The 22,287-nt window shown below is 40.7% G+C and overlaps 1 protein-coding gene across 1 annotated transcript in view; it reads left to right on the forward strand.

The window, feature by feature from the left end:
- The window catches only part of TRPC7 (transient receptor potential cation channel subfamily C member 7), a 73,568-nt gene that overhangs the window by 15,171 nt on the left and 36,110 nt on the right, over nt 1-22,287 (forward strand). Inside the window, exon 2 of the mRNA XM_075102868.1 lies at nt 7,921-8,103. Within this exon, the coding sequence (XP_074958969.1) occupies nt 7,921-8,103 (183 nt within the window). The remainder of the gene's footprint in view (nt 1-7,920; nt 8,104-22,287) is intronic.

Below are 22,287 nucleotides of genomic sequence, written 5' to 3' on the forward strand. Positions count from 1 at the left end.
TAATCCACTAATTTCAGTGTAGAGAGAGTTCACATGTACAGGAAACTTATTTTAAATTTAAAATAGAAAAAAATTCAAGATAAGTAATTTAAAAAGTTGAGAGTGGACGGATTCTGAAATTGCTTATACTAGGGAATCTAAAATTATGCTAAAGAGTTAGGAAATGTGTTTAATCTCACTAGCTTTCGCCTTAGCTTTCTCCTAGGATTACGTGAATGGATTCCTGGCTTTATTCTCCAAAATAATTCATCCATTAATTTTAGATTAAAAAAGAAAAAAAACCCATTTTGAATAATTTTGTTCTTAAAAAAAAAAGATTCAAGGGAATATCCAAGTGAAGTATTTTGCATTTTCCCATGTTTTTATTGATGGACAGAACGTAAAAAATTTATTCATTGGTTTTGGTCCCACAGAAGCTGTGTTTATCACAAAAATGAACAATTTCCCAGAAGCAATTATGGGTAAAGTTAGTCAATACACAACAGCTAGAGTGCAAAGGAGTAGAAACAAAACAGGGAGGTGCAATGTTATCCTTTCTGCTGCTTTTGACAGTTCCCACTTCAAAGCTGTTGGAATGTTATTGTTGAAGGTTACACATACACCTGGACCTGTAAAGGATGGGGTAAAAGCACAATAATGAATGTTAAGGGATTTTCTAACCGCACCACAGAAATCACTAACACGGTCTTGGCTAGCTTCTTTAAGGATTTTATTTATCTATCAGTCAATAGGTAAAAGGTGAACTCCAAAGTCATTGGTTTGATTGATTTCTTACTGCTCTATCCCATTCTTGAAGGGATACGCTGTCTCAAAGATCAACTTCCATGGTGCATATGAAGAGATGAATTGCAGCTAGAAAGCCTAATCGATTGAGAAGCAAAAAGACGCACCAAAAAATTTTTCTTGTGATTAATCGGTCAGTGCAACTGCCATTGAAATTCTTGTATAGATGCAAGGGATAGTATTTTCATGGCTCATTGGAAGCCACACAATTTTTGGTCCTCAGTCAAAGCATACTGTTGTTTTCTGTACTTCTTTGGCCAAAAATAATGTCAACACAGATAGCACCGACTGCTTTGTCCTTGGGCTGTTTCATTGGACGCATCTCTTCGTGTCTCCTGACACTCCCTCACAGGATTTAAAAAGCGCCCTTTGCCTGGCGGCACTGCCCCTCTGCTCCACCACGCTGCAGCCTGGCACTCTTCAGAGACCACACGGTTGCCGTGTTTATCCTGGCAACTGTTTAGAAAGGTCCAAATTGCTTGGAAAGCAACAGAGACACATTTTTGAAATGTCAAACTCCTGTATTTGAACAGATTGCTTATTATATTATGCTCGCTGGGGGTGAAGAAGTCAAGGTCTGGATCATTGAAATAATGAACCAGCAGCATCTGTTGCTTCCTCCAGACATACAGCAGCATGCACCTGAGCAGCGAAATGCCTTAAATGAGCACTTGGCTTTATTTTCAGAGGCATGCCCACTGCATATGACACGGTACGCCCAAAGCTCCAAAAAATCACTGGTGTGTTGCCACTTAAGAAGCAAGAGAACATAAACCAACTGGATGTTGTGATTTCTGGAAAATTAACTGTACAGCCTTGGCATAGTCTCTGCATGTAGACATTTTATCCGGAAACACTAGAAGTGCACTCAGCTGTATTCAAACGTGTCAGCAGTATGTGCACAGTCAACAGAGCCCTTAGAAGGGGTGCTCAGTGCAATTCAGATGACAACGTGGTTACATGAGCAGGATCAGTGTGAGGCCCTTTCTTAGCATCTCTTCTCATCGCTTTCCCTCCCACAGGCCTTGTGCTTTTTTTCATTCCTAAACATATGGTCAGTAACAAGCAGTGTAAATACCTAGAATGAAATTTGCCCAACAGCTTCTAACCTGGCTTGTCCATATTTCATGTGAAATCTAATTGGTAAATATTTATAAGCACTTTCAATATTTGACATGATGGTTTCTTTAAAAATCTAATTTTAAATCTAGCATGTAATATTACTGGCTTTTTTGCGCCCACCCCCACCCCGGTTTATCTCACCTTTGTTTTCTTTCTACAAGCATTTTTATTTGGGTGAGTTTTCTGTTCACTTTTACAGAATTATTTGTCTGTTTCTTTTCTTTTCTGTTACTTCTCCTCTAAAATATAATCTAAGGAATGCAGTATTTCTCTTCATGATATAGGTGTATATGTGATGGAGATTAAATGCAAAGAGCCAGGAGCTTCAAGGAAACACAAAGAGAGGCTCTGTGCAGCGTGCCTACAGCTTTCGTTCGCACAGCAATCTAATGCTACCCAGAAATGCCAGGTTTACTGCCGAGTACTGCTGCTCCTGAATTGCTCACAGGGGGAGGTGGGATTCAGCAGATTTGTGCCATGCAGCTAATCCGTGAATGCACTGAGAGCACGCAGAGGCTTTCTGGCGCTACGATAGCCCCAGCCACAGACACTGGACGTTCACGTCCATTGGGTCCGGAAGTGTTGGATTTGTGTGGAAACCCTCAAATTCCAGTGGAGCAGATATCGAAGAGAAAATATACCGTGGGCAGAGCCCTTGAGAAATGGTGGCTTTAATATATAACCGTCATCCTGTGTCTGCTCCCCTTTTCCGTCTTTTAATTGGCAAAGAAATACGTGTATTGATAAGCAACATTAGGCTCAATTTTTTTCTAGAAAAAAGACTGTAAATTAAGTCATTCTGAGACAGATATGTGGTTATATATTCAAAGGGAAACTCTTCTGTGATACTAGCTTTTCTGATCTCAAGTCTGGCCCTGAAGCTTTTGTGCAGGCTAACAGAACAATTAGTTGTATAGAGGATAGCAGCAAAAACTGTGAAACTTGGAATTATGTCTGCTTAGAATATCTACTGATGCGTTGTGTTTCCTGTCCTGCTCTTTACAGATGTTATTTGGAAGCAATTATTAGAGTGAATTTAATTAAATATCCTAAATGGTGGCATATGGAGTGATTTTCATAAATAGTGCACTTGTACAGGTTGTTCTGTATTTGAGTGTTATGCACCATCCTGTGGGTCTGTGGCCCCATTTCCAGTAACAACTGTGCACTGAATAACCTACAACAATTGCAACCAAAATAACTGCAAGCTGATTGACAACCCAACCCACTCTGAAATTTCTGAAGCCTGAAAGATCGCTTCAGTGCACTGAAACACATCCTTGCAAGTATTTCATTGGCATCAGTGGGACTTAAACATGAACCAAAGGGTGTTCCTGACCCTGGGAAGGCAGAAGGCTCAGAAGCAATTCTGAGGGAGCTGGGGGATGTTTGTAACTGCATATAAAGCGCTTTGATCCTCTTAGTTTCAGAACCATTGGCCCCACTTCAGTTTCTGGTGAAAGCTCACCTGCGCTGAGGGGTTCAGCCAGTCTCAGACCTGCTCACTGAGCGTTGCAGCATCGAGGCCAGACCTCTCCGTGTGCCATCCAAAACGCACCTGCAGGGCTGGCATTTCAGAGGTAGGCTCCCACGGATGAAGAAGTTCCTTTTCAATCCTTGAATGTGACTACTTTTGAAATAGTTTTTTTTTTTTTTTATTAACTAGCCAAGACAGGTTGCTGGTCTTCCTTTTTCTCATTTCGTTTAACTTTTTACTCAGACTATATCCCTCTGACCTGAAACAGCTCTTTTCTGAAGAAATCTGGGTGGTTTTGAACAGATGTGGAGACATGACAGAATTCATTTAGAACATAATCAACAGATAATAATAGGGTACTCAGGGAAATTGCAGTGAATGACAAGTACCATCAGCCTTTTCAAAACAGCAAAATTAGACATTTTTATCTCCACTTGCACAACAGTGTTAAAAGAAGCAGGAAATGACTAATTTTGAATACTTTTATTACATTCTAGTTTTTTAAAAATTATATTGTCATATTCTCAAGCATTATCCTGAGCCTTCTCTGCTCGCTGTCTCTGTAGGAAATAAAATACTGTTCCATGTGTTTTCTGAAGCAGCCTGGCTCTCTTGTGTACTTAGCTGTATCCTTCATCTTCCTCCCTGAGGCCTGACAGTGCTCAGCTTGTCAGGATGAGGCCCCAGCATCCCTCACGTGATTTGTGGTTTTCATTACTGTAATGGTCTATCTGCTTCATGAAACTCATACTCCTCAGACTTCTATAATGTGATAGCTAACCAGAGTACTCGGGAAGGTTTGCGTTGTTGTCACTGCCTGCCTCTGGTTTTGCAACGCTGCCAAAAGGACTGAGCTGGATTTTGTGTCTCTGCCTCGCCACGTTTGCAACCAGGGTGGTTCCCCCCAGAAACATATTTAGACCAGGAGGGCGATGAAGTGCCTGGTTTGGGGGTCAGACCCTGCTGGCAGAGGCAATGATGAAGTGGGGACTAGCCCTTTGCACCCCACGACACAGTGGCCGTCTGTGCCTCTGTCTGCCGGCAGAGTCACCAGGAGTCCTCAGGGCTCTGATCTTCAAAAGCCTTGGTGTAACAAAAAATAACTGGAAATGTTTTCTGTTTCTCCTTCATCTCTTCCTTCTGACTCTTCCACCTCTCACTAACCCTTGCCCTGAGACTGCTGCCTTCTGTCCTACACAAAAGTGAGTCCCACCACTGTCACAGCACTCCTTTGTGTGGGGTATGCAGGACCTCAGATGCTTCCAGCTGTGTGAAATACAGGCAATTTATACAGCACTGGCACATACACCATATGGCTTGCAGGCCGCTTGTAAATCTTGTTGGCTTCCCTGAGTTTTTACCGTGCGTCATGATTTGCAATTCAGTATTTTATATGCAGGTAGGACATTTCTGCATGCGTCATCAAAGCTACACCGTGCGAGCCCGGGTCAGGAAAAGCTTGGCTGTCAGTCTCCTGCTAACCTCAGTTTTTAGTAAAGATGCCTTCGATAACCTGTGTGCTTGCAAAGGGAAAGACACTGAGTGGCTGTGTTCTCACCATCAGACTGGACCGGCTTTCCTATGCTGACTGTGAGCATTAGGGAAGCCAGAACAAAGATGACAAATGCTTTAGTAAAAAGGATTGTCAGAAGACACAGCAGGTTCAGTGATCATTGAGGTTTGTCTTAACACATGAGCAATGAATCCTGAGGGCAGTAAGCTGCTCTCTTGCCTTGCTGCAAATTGGCTGGAAGGTACTATTTTATTTTATTTTATTTTATTTTATTTTATTTTATTTTATATTTTATTTTATTTTATTTTATTTTATTTTATTTTATTTTATTTTATTTTATTTTATTTTATTTTGTTTCATTTTGTTTCATTTTATTTCATTCTTTATACAGCCTCTATCTTGGGTAGATTGTGTTGCTGCTTATGTCTACTTAAAAATTGGAGTATATAATTCTGAACAGGAAAACCAGTCATAGTCTCTGCAAATGTACAGAACCAGTAAAAGCATTAGGCTTGGAGATGTGAATAAAGCTGGGTCTTGATGGTGTTTGCCAGCTGGGAGCCTGCCATTCACAGTTGCTTTACAAGCACTTTCCTCGTTGCTAACTAAACTGCTTTCCTTAAAGAAAGCAGAAGAGGAAAATTAATCTGAGCTAATACATACTAGTTGTTCAGATGATGTGGCGATGGTGATGACAATTACCTAAAATGTGCTGGCTAAGAGATAAGCTTGTGAACTCTGCAAACAGTGCATAGAGAATGGTATTAAAGCTTAGCAGAGGCCTCACCCTTGCTTTTTTTTAAACCTGCTGGGCTAATTATGTGTCTCCATTACCTGTGGCAGCTAGGTATTTCACTGCCAGCCAACATCAATTTTCAGATCTATCTATACTTGCAGTCCTTCACAATTCCTGCAGTTATTTCCAGGCTGATATTTTTGTTTGGGCATTCTCTCAATCAACAGACAAGCTTTCTGTTTATTGAAATCCATCTTGGAGTGGTGGAGATTAAAGCGTGGAATTGATTAGAGAGGAGCATTTTGAATCCTTAGAGTACAATATGTCTTTCATTTATATTTCAGACCTTCTTCACCCCATATTTGATAACATTCACTCTACAAACCCTATCTCCACAAAATACGTAGGTACCAGATTTAGATGCAAATGTACAATCATTTTCTGCCTGAACCTTGAGGACATCTTAGTGCACTAAATTGGCGAGTATGTAGAAGTCTCGGTGCCCCGGTTTCTGCAATGGGGCTTGCGCCGGCTCTGCCAGAGATAAACACTTCCTTGTTGTTATATTATATCTCCTTTTAATGAAGATTTGAAGTTCTTGGTGATCTCCATTTATGAACACCCCAATTAGAACACGTGATTACAGCACTCAAGGAGGAAAAGAGAAAAACAGATTTCAACCATTTTGATAGATAAGAGGATGTAAACATACAAGCTCCACCTTGCAGAAGGTCCACCACTAAAATACAGGCTATTCCCCAGCTCTCCTTCTCAGCCCCTTCTCCTAAACACCTATCAGAAATGGCATCTCCCCATTTCTGCAGAAACGCGCTAATCTGAGCCCTGAAGGGCTTTCTGGTTCCCTGTGACTATTGAATTTTTCTGGGCTGAGTGAAAGAGCTCATCATTGCCCTCAGCTTACAGGCATAGAAAACAAAGTTGGGACGGGGAAACACACACACACACACATCAGAAGCAACCTCAAACCTATGACAAAGTCAATAAACCAACTTATTTAAAAATTTTTCATTATCAAAAGCATCTCAGTACTGAAGGGGAAAAACTGCCCAAAGAAATTTAACCACCTCTAATAACACTGTATTTTAGACAGTGCTGTTCTACCTAATTAATGGACATTTGCACAGGGCTTTGAGATCTTTGCCTAACAAGGAAGGCTAATATTTTGTTATGTGTTACTCTTAGAATTAATAATTTAGAAAATACAAGAGTACAAAGCCAGGTTACTCTTACCATTTCACCAAAGCCAGGTTTAACTATCTCCTTTTTTTTTTTCTGCTTGCTTAATTAGATAAGTTGCTGAATATAATTAACTCATCAAATCTAATTTGAAGAGATCTTTCAAGTCAGTAAGAGCTTGTCTTATGCCTATTATTTCTATTTGTTGCATTAAGTCTTTAATATCACCATTTTGTTAAGATATTAATGGTACCCTTAATTGTGTTATAATTTACTGCATTTACTCGCATGGTGGCAGTTTCCTCATTTTTTTAAGTGTCAGCACGTGAAAATCAATCATAATTTAATTTAAGGCAGTGAAATTGCTCTTCTAACCCTCTGTCAAGTCAGCTACATGCTATCTCTTTTCCCATAAGTATAATTTGGGTTTGCAAGGTGAAATTATTTCATAGGAAATCATGTTGAGTTTCTTAAGTCCCATTTCCTGGAGAAGCGTTATGACAAAAATTATCCTCTGGATGCTCTTTTGGGTCTGTCTAACCAAATTGTTAGGTAATAAATTTGAAACTGAAGTTAGTATTACAACTATAGAATTCTATTGAACACATCTGTGTGTGGTGCTACATCTTGTCATACCAGACAGAAACTCCTTGAAAGTTCCTCAAGAAGGAATTACTAGTGAAGAATCTAAACTGTAAAATTTGCTGTAGATTCTAACCCACTAGCAGGACCTTTCTTGGGCCATCTTTTCATATTCCTAGAAGATAATGCCAGACAGAGAGGAGAGGTCAAGCAATTGCTTAAAATCAGAATTCCCCTATAAATTATTTACTCGTAAAGCATGTTCTGTTGTAATGTAAGCTATGTTGCTGATTAAACGTTGCTAATAAATTCTAGGAGTAGTGAATGTATATTTGTGAAAAGCTAGCTATACCCTGGGTGAAATCAAGTGCTTTCTTACTACTCCAGCAAGAGTTTTGCAGTAGTAACCTTGGGGTCTTTTTGCCTTGTTTTCTTGCCTTGTTTGTGTTTGTTTGAGGTGTGCTTTCAAATGCACAATTAAATAACTCTTGTTTCTCTGTTTTCCCTTAGAACGACTATAGGAAGCTATCTATGCAATGCAAGGACTTTGTCGTGGGCGTGCTGGACCTGTGCAGAGACACTGAAGAAGTAGAAGCGATTCTCAACGGTGATGTGAACATACATCTGTGTCCTGAGCACCACCGGCCAAGTCTGAGCAGGATTAAACTTGCTATTAAATATGAGGTCAAAAAGGTAAGCTGCTTCTTTGGGTCCCTGGTGGATACATCTTCACATCTAAATTAAGCTTCCTTGATGTCACCTGGAAAGTAATAAATGAAAGATAGATTTCAGCGGGACCAGGAATTGTAGCATTTTATGGCACAATTTGCATTTTGTCACATACTTTAATGTGGGGAAGGATATTTGCAAGGGACATATTACAGCGGGTATGACATCTATTTTCAGGTGATAGACATGAACGCATACAAGGCACAAGGGATTGCCCACGGTGCACAGTGTTTCTTATGCAGGTCATGACTATGAATCAGTGAAGACTTTGGCAGGGATCAAAAGTTGTTACCATACCAGACTGAGGGTCTCATTTCCTTTGCTGTGATTTACATGAAGGTGAGGGATAAACCGAGCAGATGCTATGGCATTTTTGCTCACAAATTGTAAAAGCAGAGAATTTAATGGAGCTCCTCACCATTCCCCAACCATCTGTCTTCCCTTCAGACTAGATCTTCTGCTTAAACTGAGGAAATATCTGGACTCTGCAGCATGACTGAAGCCAACAAACCAAGCCTCCAGTCTCACCTGTCTCCTCTCAAATTCTCCCTGACCACTCAGCTCTGATTTTCACCTCATTTTATTTTCCAAAGCCACTTGTAACCACCAAAAATGTTACCTTTTCTGTAATGTTACAGAAAGAACATGTACAAAAAGTAACAATTTTGCCATAGTCAAGACCCTTTACTACAGTGATGGAAAGTGGAATTTAGATTTTTGAAAAAGAAGTTTTGTAACTTCTATTCAGAATCAGATCAAAAGCTCAAAAATCAATTTTCAATTAACTTGGAAATTTGATTTTTTGGAAAGCTTGTGAAAGTAGATAAACATTGATAAAAAGGGATAGAGTCCCAGCTTCCATTCTTCCAAAGCTTCAGATCCATATTCTAAGAGTTCAGCTTTCCCCCAAATCTACAAAACAGAAAGCAAATGTATTTTTTAAGGAAAAACATGAAGACTGAGCGACTTTTAGAAGATTTTAAACGAACATTCAGCTTTACGGAAGTATGTTCTGTGAATGGAAAATTTGATTCTGGCAAATCCTAGGCCTGAGTGGTCCCAATTAATTGCTCTTACAATATGCATTGATGGAAACTGGGCTCCTGTTAGGGGACTTGGAGAGCATTCTAAATGTTGAAGCTAATATCTGCTCTCTCTTTCCACTCCCAAACCCACCACCTGCTTCAGTTTGCCTCTTGACTGTGCTGCCTTGCTGGCCAGAGAAGGTCTTTTCCTGTTATGAAAGCCGTTAATTAAAGAGAATCTTAAAACTCTTATTTGAAATGAATTGCTTTCATGCAGGAGCACATGGTATGGCACCAAATATTTCCTCCTAGGATCTTGTGTCTCTGCATCATTCCACCACCAAAACTGAGCATAACTTCTCAGTTCACTCTTAGATGACTTTCAACAAGCTTGGTCAAGTTTCTTTAGTAACAGGGGGCCAAACTTGCTCTGCTGCTCTTTCAGAAGATGAACTCATCTAAAAGACCAAGGATGGTCCCGAGTGACCTATGGTCTTAGAATTATCATGAAGTTGGTCAGAACCTCAAGCCTTTTCAATGTATGAAGGCTTCTGCAGTATTTTACTTGTTTATTCTTCTAAATGTTTGTGTCATCCTTTAGATACCAAGACCGTTAGCCAGAGCTAAACTGCTGTTAGTTATTGTGCTGTTTTGAGCACATTCATCCTAGCTTACACGGTTTCAGGAGAAGTTTTCCTCCATTTCTTACATTGTATATATATGTGCACCTTTTCATCATGCATGAACAGTGACCTAAAGTATCTGTGGTGTAGGTCATATACAGTTGGTCATTTTATATATAAATATCTACCTATGCTCAGGAAAGCTGAGCATCCTTTCTGGACCACAGCAACTTGTTCCTCACTGACAATAACTGTTAAACTAATTACAGAACATAATCACGAGAATTTGTCAACCTCACGCTGGCTCTCAGGTTAGCAATCTTCAGAATATTCTTTTCAGCAGGCAGGATTTGTCTGTGTGTAAGATGAGCATTTAACTGCTAACTCAAAAGTAAGATAGTTCCATTTGTGGAAGGCAGAGACACATTCAGATAAATGGCTTTGGTTATTGGCAGTGACTTATGATAATAGACTGATATTTATCATACTTGCTGAACAAAGAGATTGTGTTATGGTAACGCAGTAATGATTTCCTTAAGAGGCAATACGTTTCAGGTACAAGCTTTTTATCCAGCTGAGAGATATTTAGGCTTATGTATACAAAGTCTGTGCTTTGAAATCTATTTTCATTTTAAGAAAATCCTGTAATAGAGAGGGGTGAGATGGAGGGTGAATTATTATACATTTATTATACATATTTAATAAATCAATTCTTGGACAGATTCTGTAAATTTCAAGTACTTTTTTCAAAGCTAATGCAATGACTCATAGGTGTAAGCAAGATCGCATGTGGCCTTCCAAGTGCGAAAGGCAGTCCGAGGCAGGTGCAGGAAGTGGCTTCCCACCCACAGCTCCCAACCCCTAAGGCCCCATCACTTGGTCTGACAGTGCTGCCTGCCCAGGCCAAGTCCGGGTGCTGAGACGTGGGTGGCTGTAACTGACCTAGAAATGGTCCCAGGGACGTGGAGACATTTTCATTTTTTAAACTGCACTCCCAGAATGAAATGACACAGAAATAGTTCTGTTTGCCATTTTTTTTTCGCCCTGGAGGTTTAGTTGGCTGGGTAGGACTGATGAAGGGACTATGGCTGTGCCTACTACCCCTGCTCCCCGCCTCTACCATTAGCATCAACATTCAGATGGTCAGTTTTGCATTCTCCAGCTCAGCAAGCTTTAGATGAGCCAGAGAAATAAAGATGTTCTTACTTAAATGACTATAGAGCTCCTGAAGTATTTTATATTTATCCTTTCCCATGAACAGCAAGAAGAATCTTAGACAAGACAATTTGAGGAACTTCAAAATCGTCTGAGAAAATAGAATAAAAGAGGTGTTAGTTGTTATGTTGTTATGTTTTTTTTTTTCACTAAGTTAGTATGCAGACTGAATATTTGCATTCACACCTGAAATTTTAAGGAATATTTGATGCTTAAAAAGACCCTATTTCTACCTTTAGTTTCTTAATTCACATTTCTATATTAGTACTCTAAGTGCCTACAGTAGGCTTTCTTTGATGAAAATTTGCAGAGGACAATTTATATTGAAAATTATTATTTAAAATCCATGATTTTACTTTTACAGCTGCTGATGCAGTCTGCATTTTATCACACCTTTATTTCCAGAGTCTGGGAAAGATGTCAAGGGCTTCGATCTTCAGGCAGGAAAGCAATTATTGCATCTATAGAGCTTCATCATCTTCCCTGTTCTTCTAAATTTTTCTGTTACTTCATCATCATCATCATCCAGTGCAGTCACCACAGCCACAGTGTCTTAAGAATGGTGTTTTTCTTTAATAGTAGCAGCTGGTCCACCAGCTTCTCCCACCCCATGCCCAGCTCACAGTCCTTATGGAGTTGTGCTCCCCCTCAAAGGCCAATGGCCACAGAGGCCAGGAGGAGGCAAAGATAACAGAATTTTGAAACTGAGAGCCATCCCATTGTGTTTTATGGATTTAAATTGACTCTGCCGTCTTCTATCTTTTTCTTCCAATGTACTCGTCTACTTATGCATCTCCTACATATACAGTTTAAATTTTAAGTCCTAATTTTGGTTCCAAAAGAGTATCTTCTTGGTCTTGAATCAAGCAAATATGTTCCAAAATAAGTCATACTTGATTGGAGTTAGAGGCTGCACCTCCCTTGTGTGTACGTCACACCTGCACCGCAGGGAGCTCAGCCATAACCTTGTGGTAGCTTTTAGTCCAAAACTCTGTGCTGCTTCTGCCTCTGTTTTTGAAGGGCAAATCCCTGCTTGAAAATCCCCAAGCCTGGGGGCAACCTGCCCTTGAGCTGAAAGTTCACAGACCTGTTCACTGATCACGCTCTATCAGTGCAGGAAAACCTTGTATGCACATCAGGGCTAAAAAGGGCACTGAAGCCTTCTTACCTCCTCTACTCAGTAAACCTGCAGCTGGCACCTACAACAGGTTTTTGTCCAGGCCTTAAAAGATCTTCCGTTGCATTTTTTCCTTTGTGCCTCCCTTTAGAGTCCCCTGTTACCTTGTCCCTTTGCTACTCCAAAAAAGCAGTTCTCCATTCAACAGGAAGGACAGTTTTATTGATCATTCTCTTTTTTTGTCCTAATTTACAAGATTTGAGATTAATCTTGGAAAGTCATTGAAGAAGGCATCAAAAGTTCCATGCTGCACTTTTCTGTCTCTTTTTCCCTTTTTTTCCTGCAAAGTATGCTACTAGCACATATGAGATGCTGACAAGAAAGCAAGTTTAAGGCTCTACTATAATTGAAGGACTTTATATAGAAGGTCTTTGAAGAATTAATACATATTTTGCAGCAAGGAGAAAGCTAAAATTAGAGGAGTTTACAAAGTGGTCTTTAAAAATGCTGTGTTACTCTAATTCCCTACCCTTCCTGAAAGAACTAAATAGTCACTCTGTACCCCAGGATTCTTGGAAAACCACACTCAAATGTCCTCCATTCAAGTTTTCCAGAGTCATTTCTGCCTTCAAATTAGCTGCCTTTATGATTCATGATTCCTCGAAAATTATTACAATGGGAATGGTTTGTCAAGAGCAGAACAAATAATTTGCAAATGTTTGAGCATTTTCTGAGTCCTGGATCCTTTCCAAGAAATGGACTTTGTGCCCACGTTATAGGATTGTTGCAAATATACTACTGTGTTCCCTGATACTATCTGGCTGTGCTTCGCGCTTGCACGCTCCAGTCAAGAACTGATTTCGTTCTCTTCCAGCTGTGCAGGGCCTTGGGCGAAGGGCGGTGGAAGGTTGGGTGCAGGAAGAGCAACAGGGCACCCTGCTGATGCTGTAGCAAGGCCGTTTGGGTGGTTTCTTTGGATATGGTAGGCGAGGGCTGGGGAACCGTCACAGTGTGAGAGCAAACACTGTGGGGGAGTCCAGCAGCTACTCATGGAAATGGCAAAATTAAAAGCCGTGTTAAGGTGAAACAGGAATTATTTAGGTTGGATGTTTCTGGTGGATTATAGCTAAAAGTGGCTTGAGTTGCTATATTGGAGTTCTGGTCCTAAGAAAAGAAAATAAAACTGATCTTGAGCTTCTTGAGCCAAGGATACTCTCAGCTGTTCTTCATGCAGGCTTACAACATCTAAGCGAGAGCTTTATGTTCTTGACTGAAAATTTCAGAATGTTTTTTCTGTTCTTGAAATGATTAAACAATTTTATTTTCAGTCAGGTACTGGAAATATAAAGGTAGCACAGGTCTGCCCTGTGTGTGAACTCATTTCTAATAAAGCCAGGGTGTGATTTCTACCTGTGAGAGGCATAGGTACAGAGGCTGGGACAACTCTGTCCTGGATTCTTTCCTTCGACAGCCAATAGTGAGAAAATGCAGTATTTGATGTACCACGACAAAACCATTTTACTGGTGTCTGTCTGCTTTACAGAGCCCTTCATATTTTCTGCTCTCATTTTTGTCTGTACTGCTATGCTCCTTTCTTGTCATCATTTAATGTTGGCAGGGGGCTTAGATGTCAGCATTTACCTTTGGGTCTAAAGCTGTTGTTTCTCTGTAGGAGGTGACATTCATTCTTCTTTCCCAATATCAGAATTATCATTGCTGTATTCTTTTAATTGCAAATGTTGAATGCCCACCTCTGTTTTCTCAGCAGCTCAATTCAGAGCCATCACAAAGCCAGAGCACCTTTCTCTTTCACGAGTTTTAATTTAATTAACAGTAAGACACACAAACTGGGTTTGAAAAAAAAAATTAATAAGAATTAAACAGAACACCAGATGGCTGTGTAAATCCTATTTAATAGAGAGCTGGAACAGGAACTTTTCTCATAACTGTATTATTAATAATTAACATATGGAGGATGCTCCGAGCAGAATACTCATGGCTGCATTAGATTATAATATTTCACTGCATTGGTCACGCGACTCAGATACTCAAGGGCACGAGAAGTCCCAGGTGCCATCAACTGCTGCAACAACCCATGCTCCTGATTAATTTTCTCAGATGATGCCATTTTACCCTGCACAATGTCTTGGGCATGAAATGCCTTCCAGGGTCCTTCTCACCATGGAATGGGGCCCCACCTGCAGCATATCAACCCCACACGGGAGCTAAAGAAGGTTGGTCCCTGAATGGGCAAAAATCCAGCCCTGCTGCTGAGGAGGCACCTCTGCCCCTCACAGCGTGCAGTATCAGACACTGCCCCAAACACAGGCTGAGGCAGAGCTTAGATAATGCATCCTTAGGAAGGTTAACTGGAAAAGCTTGGTGTTTACAAGGGAAGCATAAGAAAATAAGCTGGAGAGCGGAGGGCAGGAGAAGCCCAGACCTCCCTTTGGAGAACAAGGAGTATATCTGTGCCATGTGCCATGGTGGGTAGCTATGGCTCTGTGAGCATTGTGTGCTCTCAATTCACAGTTATCTTGCAAATACCTGCAATGCCATGCTCCGGCGTGGGACTGCAGCAGGGGAGAGGCAGAGAGGGCACAGCGGGGCTCACCGCCCACTGCCTCACACACAGCCTGTGCATTGGCCTTAATGCAAATGGAAAACTACATTTTCGTAACCTGAACGAAATGTTTCAGCTCCACAGCTTTCAGAGGTGTGTCGGTCACAGAAAATCTCTCTTGTGGCTGTTTGTCCTTCTTTGGAAAAAAATTAACTTGAGGAATTTCCCATAGGACAAACATTGATCTTTCTGTACCCCAATGGTTGTAACATGCACAGATAGGTCTTGAAGCAGGACAGGGATATGTTTTACCATCTAAATGTGAAGCCTCAAGGAGGAGAACTCAAGAAAAAAGGCTTTCAGGATGTTGGCGTTTTGCTTTAGTTTCTCTAATCCCTGGTTAATTTTCTTCCACTCTTTAGTTTCAGGAATATTTAACTGAGGTCTTGTGGAGTCACTGATGGCTTGGACTGTGGTGGTGGGAAGCGTCTCTTGTGTCCATCACCGGAGAACCAGCCGATCCTGTACGAATATAATTTAATATCCGTGTGAACAGTAGAAACACTGTGGTCATTCTCGGCTCTTCAGCTTATCCATGTAATTTTTCTTTTTACATTTTTAATTGCGTATTACAGACGTTTTGTCAGACATTGGAAAGGGAAGGAGTTACTTTCCTTCCTCACAGAAAGTGTTTCTATTTCTCTGAGCATTTCATTAGCAAGGTTCCTTCCTCCCACTAAAGTCTGTGGTTCTGATGATTTCCTTTTGCCCAGATGTTTTAATTTCTTTTCTCTTCCAAGATGATTCTCATTTTGTTATTTCCTGCCCATACATCCATCCTCTCAAGGCTTGAATGAATCATTTCTCTATCCTGAGTGATGTTTGCAATATTCCCAATTTACTGTAATATGCAGACTTAATTATTTTCATTTGCAAAGTGCCACAGGGTCTTAGATGTCCATCAAGACAGTGACAAGAGAGCACAGGAACACATCAAACCCATCACATGGATGTCCATCACAGATGAAAAGACTTTAAATTACCTTTATTAATAATAAAATTCTCTTAGAAAAGAGCAATTAATATGGGCTGCTATAAACGTGACCTTAGTTGCCCCCAATTTTGGCTTCATCTGACTCCCCATAGGCAGTAGACTTGCTAATGTAGACTTGCTAAGTCGGGTGGGGATAAGTACAACCCCTCAAAAAAACCCAAAAGATTCAGTATTTCAATTTACTGAGTTACTGAATTTTCCTAAGTGGTGGTTAAGTCTGGCTGTCTGCATGGGTACTGACCCAGGGTGTGGCTGTCCTCTGTGAGAGTCTTGTCACACGCCTGTAGATATCTACATTTGAGTACGTTTTTGGGATGCTATACCTGACAGCGAAAGGAGTCTCATCCTATGAGTGAGTCTTTCCATCAGCTCTGCTGGGAGTCAAGCCATCTACACTGGAGACATGCAAGTTTGAGCACCAGCCCAGCCTTTCCTCACCACTTAGCCAAGGAAAAATAGTTTACTGACTCTCCTGGGGGAGGAAGAAGCTATAGCATTTTAAATTTCCCATTCTGTGCCCACTAGGGTTATTTTTTTTAGATACCAAAGGGAACTTGTTGTTTGGTAACTTTTTATTGTGGCAGGTTTTCAGGTGAATAATTAAATAACAAAGATTTCCAAGTGATTTTTGATTCTGCATAGATAGGAAAACCCTGGAATGTTAGAGGCTGGGACTTCCAATGCATTTGCTTATTTTCAGATAAATAATTCAGTGATAAGATTTATTCATATATGTAAAAAGAAAAGAAAACAGACATTAGGAATAAATCTGTTCAGAAAACATGCAGCCCGCTGGAATATGAAACTGAAGTTTTCGCAAGAGCCAACCACATTATTCACAACCTATAGAATAATGCTTAACTCAAAAAAGAGCCTTTATCCTTGTCTCAGAGAAGTGAAATCAGAAAGAAACTTTAGGCAAAACAAAGTTTAAACTGGACCAATTAAAGAATGTGCGTAAATTCTACATTTTCTAGTTATACACCTCAAATATATCAGACTTAATTTTATATCACATGACTCAAAATGTAACAGAAAGACAAAAATCCCCCTCCATTCCTTCCAATACTAAGAGGATTATTAAATTTGTGTTTTCACTCAGCACTGGAGACCATTTCTGCCAGTGGGCGAATTGCATTTGAAATGGTCCTCGCAGTTTTATTTACCCTATTATTTTTGTTTTCTATTAGACTGATTTGTTTTTATTGGGTTTTATTCTGTGCCTGTTCACCGTTCTGGTGCCTGGTCAAATCCTGTTTCCATCCACATTGCTCATTCTAATGGGACCACGCCACCTCCTTCACACAGCTGCGCCACACGGGTGCTCGGGGGCAGTTACACAACCATTGGGGTGCTGGGATGACCTTCACTGCCTCGGCTCTGTCTTCTTGTCACCTCTGCAGAGTGAGATCCCAATCCTGTTAATGTAGTCACTGATCTATCACAGAGCAGATCTATCCCAAACAACATGCTTGCTTTATAGAGCAGTCTGAGTCACAGGAAAGAGATATGGTTGTAAACTGTAGCTGTGCTAAGGTTTTAAGTGTTCAAAATCAGAATTTTGGATTAGATAATTCAGGTCAACTAGCAAGCGGATCCAGCTATTGGATTTCCATAAATCTGGGAAATATGTGAGTATCTTGGGATTTGATGCAAGCATTTCCCCACTGCCAAATGGCTCTAGTAAGAAAGATATTTTGGTTCAGAAAGGTGCATGTGAAAGGTTTTACGAAAGGTGTAATTTATTACTAAAGCCATAATAAATACTTCTGGGCTTCTGCCTTAAAAGTAACTCATAGACTGAGGTTGCCCAATTTGTTGTTGGTTTTTTTTTCCCTGATAATTCCACCTCATCTGGGCTCTGCCTACAAATATAAACTGTTTCCCTTTGATACCAGGTTTATAAATGCTGATGTTAGACTCCAGATATCAGGTCTGAATATTCACTAAGACTGTCATAAAGCTCATCTACAGGATGAGCAAGAACCTAATGAATATTTGTGTGATGCCATTAGATAGTCAAATGAACCCCAGGGACAGAGGGAAAGCTGCAGAAATCCTCAGGGCAGGGGCATTTCTTTGCTTCATGTTCTCTGTGTGTGTCTGCAGCAACTGTGATATCTCAGAGGACCTTTTCTCACGTAGTGTTTATTTTTATGCAATGGTCAGATCCCGTTGATATGAGTCCTGATCAGTTGAATTTTTTTGCATCCAAATTACACAGGGTTCCGTGAAATTCTTTTTTACATCTGGATGAAGGAATTTGGACCTGCTGATTTACCCTCCCTTGTAAGGTTATTCTGGTGCAAAATGTTTTAAAAACTGGGCCTGTGGCCATGGGTAGAATTTAACTATAATTAGAGCAGGTCTCTTTTGTGAAAAGGTCAGTCTCACAGCATGGGTATTTGGATTGGAACTTTACTTGTTATATTTAATGCCTAAATAATAGGGCAAGTAGTTTTCTATTTCTTTCTTAAACTTTTTACTTGCAGCTCTTGTCAGGCACAACAGCAAACACCGAGCCAAGTGCCAGCTATATTTACCCTGACAACCTCATTTGTCATAGTTCAATAGCACAAGCACTTGCTAAAGGCAGATATTTTTTTTTCTCCTCACTCTGGATCATGAAATAACTGTATTCTATCCCATCTGCTTCTGCTAAGGTGTCTCAGAATAGTTTTTTCAAAACAAAGGGCTCTTTGTTCACTTGGAGGTTCACAGAACGGAGTACAAGGTTAGGGTAAGAAAAGGCATATGCATATGTTGGCCTTTTCCTGTACTGTGCATTTCCTAGCAAGCTTCAGTAATTTCTACTGAGCTCTGTCATCTCCTGCTCTGCAGCGGGTGAAACGACTCTGCAAGTAGGTGGGTCTTTTACCAAATCAAAAAGCTGTCCTGACACATTTTCTATTTTTTTACTTTTTTTTTTTTTAAAAAAAGTATGTTTCAGTTTAAGAAAAGTATTTTTTCAGTATAAATCCAGACTCTTTATTTAGACTTTGAGTCTTAAAAACGCTTAAAATATCAAAGGAATCTTCAAAAGTGAAAAGTGGTTTCAAAGGAAAGAAATTATGGGGATTTTTTAATAGTTTCATTGCCCTTTTTTTCTGTCATGTGCATGTGGGAATATGTTTACCTGTTAATTCAGCTGATCCTCTTTGGTGAAATGGCAGTATATTTTCTACCCTTCAGGGGAAGGGCAGTAATACCCTGCTTTGACCTTTCCCTGAGTTTATTCCACCCCTGCCAATGTTTGCTGATACTCCCACAGCACCTTCAGCCAACCCCTGAAAAAAGATGATTTCGTATCTCCTTCGATGAAGGTTTTGCTGGGAGAACCACGACGTTGCCTACACAGAAGCAGAGATGGCCCAGCCCAGCTTGCCATCCCTCCCTGCCTCTGGTTTTGCTCAAGCACAGCACCATTGCCGAGCTAACGCTGACTCACCTTCCCGACCAGGACTGGCTTTGGTCCTGCTGGGAACACCAGCGCGGCAAGCCCAGCTCAGGCTGTGTTCCTCTGTGAGGTGTGTCATGAAGTCTTCTTAATAATACTGATGTACTTTGATCTTTTCAGAGCACACAATGTGTGTGGTTCAGATCCCACCTGGTTTTTCCAACATGTGGATCCCTGCTGGGGCGCTGCTCCCGTGCTCCCTCGTGACATCCCCAGCAAAATGGGAAAAGCTGTGTATACACAGAATCACAGAATCACAGGTTGGAAGGGACCTCAGAGATCATCTAGTCCAACAGTCCACTTGACGCTCCCCTCATTTTCCCTCGTAATTCAGAGGCTCGGGGTGACAATTGACTCAAATGAGTCATCAAAACGGTTTCAGCACTTTTGCTAGGATCTCTGGCATTTGAAGCATTACAAACCCAACCAGGGGTTCCTGTGAGCAGGTGCCGCAGCCTAAAACACGTTAATCAACATAGACTTGCAGAATCGATGAGCTACATCAAAGGACAAATGTTTAATAATGAACCCAGAAAGGTTGTTCCAAGGGCGTGAATGCAGCTACATGATGGAATGAAAAATGGCTCATCCCTGCCCCTGCCAGTGTCTCTTGACATTACCGATGTTCTCCTGAAAATCTATTTATGCAGCTCCTTTTCTAGCTCTCACCCACTGATCAAACACACCGCCGCTCACCTGACTTGCAGCTTTTGTTTGCTGAGATTTGCCAGCGTTTGTTATAAGGCTTACAGCGGAGGGGTGAGCTGCAGACGATGTGACAGGAGTATCTCTGTGAAAGCAGGACGTTAAAGTCACAAGTTTGTGTTGCTGGTTCTGACATGTAGCTTTTAAAGTGTTTCACTGCTTCGCTGATGAGTTTTTCCTTTCCACCTCAGCCCCTGGCTATTTAGCGTAGGGTGCATTAGCGAAGCAAGATGATCCTGCCTGAGTGGTTAATTCTTTCACATCGGTGGTAGATTTCTGCACTCATAAGGGGATTAGAATTATTTCAGCAATAAAAAAGGTATGGGTTTTTTTTCTGCACAGTTACTTCCAGTCATCTGAGGCTGACCTCTGCCTTTTACCTGTCACACCGTAGGTTTCCTTATTTCTGCTGACAGCATTTTTCTGACCAAGATAGATATATTTTTCTTTTTTTTTTTTTCTGTTTGATGTGTGTCCATTGTCAAGACATTCTTGTCCACTCTCAAGAATTTCCCAGGTTTCTGTCACCTGGCTCTAGCTTATCTGTTATGTGCCACAGGATAAAACAGATGCCCTTCAGGTAGGGACCACGGTGTGTTTTGGATAGGGGGTTTAACCAGTGCCTAACCACTGACAGCTGAGGCAACCACAGTGCTAATACTGAGCAGCAGCAGTGACCGGGGTCCTCATGACAGACACTTTCTCTGTCCAATATAATAGCAAATAAAAAATGAAGGTGTCTCTATTACGGCTTTTTCTGTCAGAAGTAGCTTCCTATTCAGTTATAGAGATATAAAGTACTTTATTGTCTGTGTAGTGAAACTCATGCATTTTTGAACAAGTATGCTGAGGAAAAAATCTCACTCTGTCATGAGAGCTGGGAAGTGCTTTCCCACAATGCATATACATGATAAGCTACGAGCAAGAGCTGTCATACATCAAATTAGATAGCAATGTGGAAAAGTTATCGTTCAATGCGATATCCACAGTGGTCTCGAAAACATTCTCTTTATTTCCATGTGTAAAACAGTTCCTTTGGGCCCTTTCAATTCCCACCAAAGGCTTTGAGAGATTTTTTCCATATTATAGACAAATATTCATCTCACTTATTTAATCCCTTGCAGCACAGAGCAGTGGCTTTTGGAGGTGCCAATACTTTCCTGTGTTTTTCAGTGGCTTTCAAAAATGCCACCTTGGCAGCTTCATTATTTGAGCTGGCTCTTCAGATTGGTGTGTGATTTTTTTTTTTTTTTTAGGCTTTCTTTACCTTAAAAAAAGTGTAACTGATAGGCTGGAGAGAAGCGTAATTTTCTTCCCAAATCAGAGGCAGGCATGGTATAAGGAAAAACCACCGCCATCTGCTGGGTTCCCTGTGCCATGGGAGCAGAAAAGCTGCCACTGCAGTTTCCGAATGCAGAAGCACTGGAAAACATTCTTCTTGAGCTCCCAGATCTTGACGCGTTACCTTTACCAGCTTGGAGGGGGCTCACTCTGCCCATGAGATAAAGCACTTAATGCTTTTAAATGGCTTTTTCTGGACCCACGCAATCCTGTCCACTGCCAATGCTTCCATTTCAATCAGCAATATCTTGCTCTTCTGCACAGCCCCGGCCACACCAGTCTCGTTGCAACGCTTTCCACCTTTCTCTTATTCTGGCACGCAGCACAGGAGCAGCCACAGTTTGCCCTTAAAAGCCTCCTCGTCTCATTTTGCAGTACTAAAGAAAGGGAAATGGCATTTAATGGGAACTTTTAAAAAACACTGCAGTGTTTAGGACTCTGAAATTCAATATATCACATCACCATTTTTCATTACACTTTGAAGCATTCTGCCTTGAGGCTTTTGTCTCAAAGAGTGTTCTTTTCTGTGCCTACGATGCTAAGCAAAGCATCGGTATAATCTTTAACTTAGTGTCAGAGCCCGTTCCCAGAGAAGAGAGAAAGTTAAATGGCTCTGTATCATCTTTGATGAGATCTAAGATCAATTTTTGAAATTTTGATAGAGGGAAGGTTGACATTGTCCAAGGGTCTCTGTATATTTCATTAATAGCTGGTGGAGTAAACAGTGAGAAACCGTTCTGCTTGCTGTAAGCAAATAGCATATCAAAACTCATTCATGCTCTTATCTTTCTTATCCTGATCTTATTTTTCCCTCATTTTTGTAATAATCAGAGTAAGATGAACACCATCAAGGCTCTATGGTATGCTGCCAATCTTTATTGCCTTGTACAAAATAAATTGTTCCAATGAACTGGATTTTATGGCAATTCCTTCTCAATTTTCCTGTATTTATATTTCTATTGTGGCTGTTCTCAGAGAGAGTGAAACGATGAGCAGATTAAAAAGTCTGATGAATTCTCTGAAATGTCAACCAGCAAGAGTCTTTGAC

This window comes from Phalacrocorax aristotelis, chromosome 8 (genome assembly GCF_949628215.1).
Source record: "Phalacrocorax aristotelis chromosome 8, bGulAri2.1, whole genome shotgun sequence".
Taxonomy (NCBI): Eukaryota; Metazoa; Chordata; class Aves; order Suliformes; family Phalacrocoracidae; genus Phalacrocorax; species Phalacrocorax aristotelis.